The sequence below is a fragment of the Morone saxatilis genome, unplaced genomic scaffold (assembly GCF_004916995.1).
Source record: "Morone saxatilis isolate NCDOM2014 unplaced genomic scaffold, NCSU_SB_2.0 Contig2, whole genome shotgun sequence".
Classification (NCBI taxonomy): domain Eukaryota; kingdom Metazoa; phylum Chordata; class Actinopteri; family Moronidae; genus Morone; species Morone saxatilis.
This window is the reverse complement of record NW_023339762.1, coordinates 1,345,786-1,350,789: the sequence shown is the minus strand read 5'-3', so window position 1 is coordinate 1,350,789 and position 5,004 is coordinate 1,345,786. Positions and strand designations below refer to the sequence as shown.

At 39.8% G+C, this 5,004-nt stretch overlaps 1 protein-coding gene across 3 annotated transcripts in view; it reads left to right on the top strand.

The window, feature by feature from the left end:
• The window catches only part of LOC118330323 (kelch-like protein 25), a gene marked incomplete at its 3' end in the record, with an annotated part of 19,497 nt that overhangs the window by 6,498 nt on the left and 7,995 nt on the right, over positions 1-5,004 (top strand). Inside the window, 3 exon segments of one of the 3 annotated variants that reach the window (XM_035664811.1) lie at positions 1,419-1,469; positions 3,573-3,796; positions 3,900-4,005. In XM_035664811.1, the coding sequence (XP_035520704.1) occupies positions 1,467-1,469; positions 3,573-3,796; positions 3,900-4,005 (333 nt within the window). 3 annotated transcript variants of the gene reach the window in all.

The window sequence follows — 5,004 nt, the reverse complement described above, 5'->3', positions numbered from 1 at the left end:
ATATAATATTTATAGGTATCTTTTTATTAGTATATAATCTACTAAAACATATTGGTGCTACATCAGATAAAGAAAAACAGATTTGATATAACCTTTCATTTTATAACAAGACAAATAGTATATTGTTTTAACACGGAGCCTTCCGTTCCCCTTCAGCTGATCAATGGATTATTGATGCTACCTCAAGAGGATCAGACTTCCTTCTATACACCCCCAGGCATCCCTTGAGTACGCTGATGTGACTGTGAGAATAAAGTTTGTCTTTATCTTTGGCTTTTCTCCTGTTTTGCATGTATGGCAAAATCCTGAAACAAGGCTACACTGTGGACAAAAAGGTGATAAAGGAGGGAGGGAAATGCTACGATGCATGCTGAGGGCATCGACTGCTCTGCAGACTGAGATGCTTTTTGAGATCGAACTGCTGCTGTACAGTACCCCACATTTACTTCTCTGGACGTGGAGGAGATCACTGCCTGGACACACTGCCAAATAGCGAGCGGTGTTTCCAGGTCCTACCTTCTCCTTTATCACCTCTGCTTCTCACACCTGTGGAACAGAAGGACAGCCAAAGAGAAACACACACATCCCTAATAGCCTGTAATGAGGAAAAACACTCCCATACCCAGTATAATTGAGAAGAATGGGTGATCTCTTCAGATAGTGTAATCTTTCATTGATCAGTCAACTGCTGTGACTCTACTGCTACCAGCCCTATCTTTCTACATTGAGTTTGCCTTTGACGAATACAATACTATAAAAGCCTTTAATCTGAAACAGATACGAGAGATGTTAAAATGTCTCTTTTCTTTCCATGTCTTTGACATATTCAACAGAAATAGACATTGGAACAAGGTGCAAAAGGTCTATATGTTTCTGCTATAATGTTGACTTGGAACTGCTTGTTTTAGTTCTTCGTAAGGATTTCCCCCCTTATGTGTCTGTTTCATATAGTTGTCAGTAGAGCTGCAAAAAAACTAGTGTGCATTTGGCTCCAGCATCAGTCAGACCTTTGATAGGGAGAGGAAGACACTAACGCTGCACAGCTACCTTGTCTGTGCAGTCTGTAAATATTGCCACTCTGTCTTTGGTAAAGAAGTAGTGCTTTGTGACTCCTGAGGCGGAGAATAGCCAGGTCTCTGTCTTTGTGGTGCTTGGTAATGATGACACATAATGATGAAGATGAGAAGGATGATAACAGCCATAATAATGATGATAATAACAATAATATTGGCAGTATAGGACAAAAAGTTGTTGAAGAGTCCTTTGTCTTACAGCTGTAGGAGTTTGGTTGGTTTACCCTCACTTGGATACTCAAAATTACTATTTGCAAATGGCTTCAAAACTATATCATTTTGGTAAAAGTGAGTCCTTGTTGCAGCAGCCATGAATGGTCTAACAGGATAACCCTTCACTTCCAGGCCAAGTTGAACAGGCGTTGCTTTGTCAAATCCTATGCAATCAACAACATGGTGGGTGCCAGCCTACAGTTAATTGTATGTGTATGCAATGCATGCTTCTCATCTTTTGTTACGGGTTCTTGTTGAGCCTGCATAGTGATCTTCAAAACAGACTCTGAACACTGAACACACCATGACTGATCTGTTGTGACTCTGCTCTAAAACTGCACATCAGCAAATGTAGATGGATGCACTCATCCACACACAAACCAAAACAATGTTGAGGCTGCTGAAACAGCCTTTTATCTGTGGTATGGTGTAGTGTTGATGGCTGCATTTATTCATCTAGAGCCAGATTTTCAGTTCTGGGTTAATGTGGAAACATGGCAGTTCAACATGGCGGCCTCCACGACCTGTGTCTTCTTTAGATAAAAACAGCTCCTGGGGGACGATGGAAGCAATATACTGGAAAGGGGGGCGTTAAGGTGCTCCTGAGGGGCATTTTGTTTTTATCAAAGATTCACAACAAGACAAGTTGAAATGTTCAACTACTTGCAAATGAATGGGGTCTGTAACATTAAAACTTGGTAGTTTACACCACTGTGACTAGACAAGACAGTATATGGTTTCCATAGCAGCATCTCCTCACTTCAGTGTTTCTGTCAGCTTTCTGTGGCTCACCTCCATGCTTCTGTCACAGGATCAGGATTTTACCATATCATCTATAAAATTTCAATTCAACATGGCCTTTACTGTGTCTGCTCAGGAAAATGGATGCTCTCTTTCTCTGTATTATCCATTAAGGAGAATTTTCCTCTTAAAAGCATTCATATCTGCTTTCAGGGAAAATACCTGGCTGATTCTTCTTAGTTTCCTAATAACATATTCAGTAGTTGAGCAGGAATTCACCCAGGTCCTCCACATGCAGCCTTTTTTTTTCTGTTGGAACAATTAATAATAATGTTAGTTGATGTTAAATTAAAATGTTTATCTCAAATTACTAATGGTTTCTGATTGGCTGCTGTTTGATTGCCAATTAAAGGCTAAATGTCAAATTTCTAACCTATGTGTTTTTATAACACTCAAACTTAATTTCTATTCACATGGATTTTTTTTCTCCCAGAGACATTAATGATATTGCAACTTTTAGTTAAATAAAAAGTGTTATTTGGCATTTATTATGATGATGATCATCATAATAATCAACATTCATATTAATTGGAGACAATTAGCATTATTTTGTTTGATGGGGGGCTGTAAGGGAACAAGATAATAGATTGGGGGTGCTGGCCCCAAAAAAGAGAACGACTGTTATTTTCACTAATTAATATTATATTCTGTTTTTGCCAATAGATCCTCCTACATTTTATACACTGGACCTTTTTAAGTGGTAGCTTTGAGAAATGTTACGATAGAGATAATACCAAATACCCCAACTGTTCAGACAGGTAAACCAAGACAGTAACATTTCCAACAAAACTGCTGATCTACTACTGTAATGAGTCTGTCAGAAGAATGAAAGTGCTGTGGTGAAACATGAATATATTATTGAAGGAATCTGATAGCAACACTGAAAAGGGGCAAGGCTTTCAAACCAGTATTTGGACTTTAGCACTGTGGGTTGTTATGAACAGTGCAACCTGATATTAATTATTGGTATTAATTAACAGGTCTGAAATATAGTCATCTTTAGGGAAAGACCACTTTTGCTTTTGATAAATACAAATTTAATTGGGCATCACAGACAAAACGGAGGACACCAAGGCCAACAGTATTATCAAAAAATATTATCAAAAAAGTGCCATATCCAAATAGCTTTTTTTTTTTTTTGAACAGTAAAATGTGTTACAAAACAGCATTATAATAAGTACTGTAGTTCTACAGAGATGCCCTGGCCTACAAATCTGGTTCTCCAGTTGTAAAAAAAATCAAAGAATCAGGGTGGCTATGGCTCAGGAGGTCGAGTGGATCATCCAGTTATCAAAAGTTTGGTGGTTAATTCTGGTTATGATAGAAAGGTGTCAGGACACAGTGCATTGCAGTTTTCTGCGTATGGGGTGGGATAACATTATGACCACCAGGGTGCCCAGGTGGTCATAATGTTATGGCTGATGTAAGATATAATTGCTGCTGATGCACATTGTAATTTCCTTTTACTGTCTTTGTGTTTGAGAGATTGTTCCAAGTGACTCCCTGGAGGTGCAAAACATAGCTGCCATGTCGGTGTCTGTTCATGAGAATCGTAAATCCCGCACCAGCACAGGCTCCATGAACATCTCATTGTTCCATAAGCCTTCACATCCTGACAGTGTCCTGACCCAACTGAACACAATGAGGAAACACTCCATGTTCACTGATGTCACTCTGTGGGCCGGGGACCGCTCCTTTCCATGCCATAGGTAAACACATGCTAACATTTGTGCATTTTAATGGTATCTTTCTCTGGATTTATGAGCTCAACATTTTTGGTCTCTGACAAAAGAATGTTTTTGTGTCTCGCAGGGCTGTCTTGGCAGCATGCAGTCGTTATTTTGAGGCAATGTTCAGCGGAGGGCTACGAGAAAGTCTGGACAGTGACGTCAATTTCAGAGACAGTATTCACCCAGAGGTACTGCCATTGTTACTAGAGACAGTATGCCTAATTTATCCTATTGCTATAAGCTTCTGTGTGCTTCACAATAATGTTCAGTAATAGTTATGTTCAATTGCATCAGAAAGCTCTTCAAATAAATGCAGTCAAGAGAGTTGTTTTGTTATGTAATCCACTAATCAGAAAGTTGGCTGATCGATCCCTGGCTCCTTCTACTGCATGTCAGTGTCCTTGAGCAAGATACTGAACCTCAAATTGTTCCCAATTCGGAGCCATAAGTGTATGAATGTGTGTGAATGGGTGGCATTTGAACTGGAAACCCTGAATTCATAAAAACTATCAAATATGTTTATGTAATTGTATTTTAAGTCATTGGGCCTTCTATACAACTAAAAAGCATAGGCTAGGACATAACATCAGGTTTCTTCGTTTAATATAATGGAGATCTTTGTTTCCATTCTGGTAGCTAGCAGTTGGCACCTTGCATGGCAGCCACTGCCATCAGTGTATGAATGTGTGTGTGAATGGGGTGAGTGTGGCATGTAGTATACAGTGTATTGAGTGGTCAAAAGACTAGAAAGGCGCCTCCATTTACCATGCACAGCAGCACAAACCATATTGGCTGTAATCTGGCACAGCACACCACAGCAGAGTGCAGTATAGAAGAAGCCTGCCAACTAGAGCCCACTCAGCCTGGCCTGCTACCGTCGAGCCTTCTAACTCCCAGCCTGCTAGAGCCCAGCCAAGTGCAGTCCAACTAGGCATAGCCCCACCCACTATAAATCAGGCAGACAGCCTGACATGGTTCACTCTATGCCACCCCGTGAGATGCAGCCTACATATGCCTACATAAGCCAACCATTCAGATGGAGAGGTGAAACAACTGTTGGAACACTTTTTTAAGATTCTTTGCTTAGTTCCGGATTATATCTGACTTTATTCTGTATTGAATCATTGTAGAACTGCATTTAAATTTTCATGTACTGTTTTATTTGTCTATATCTATCTATCTATCTA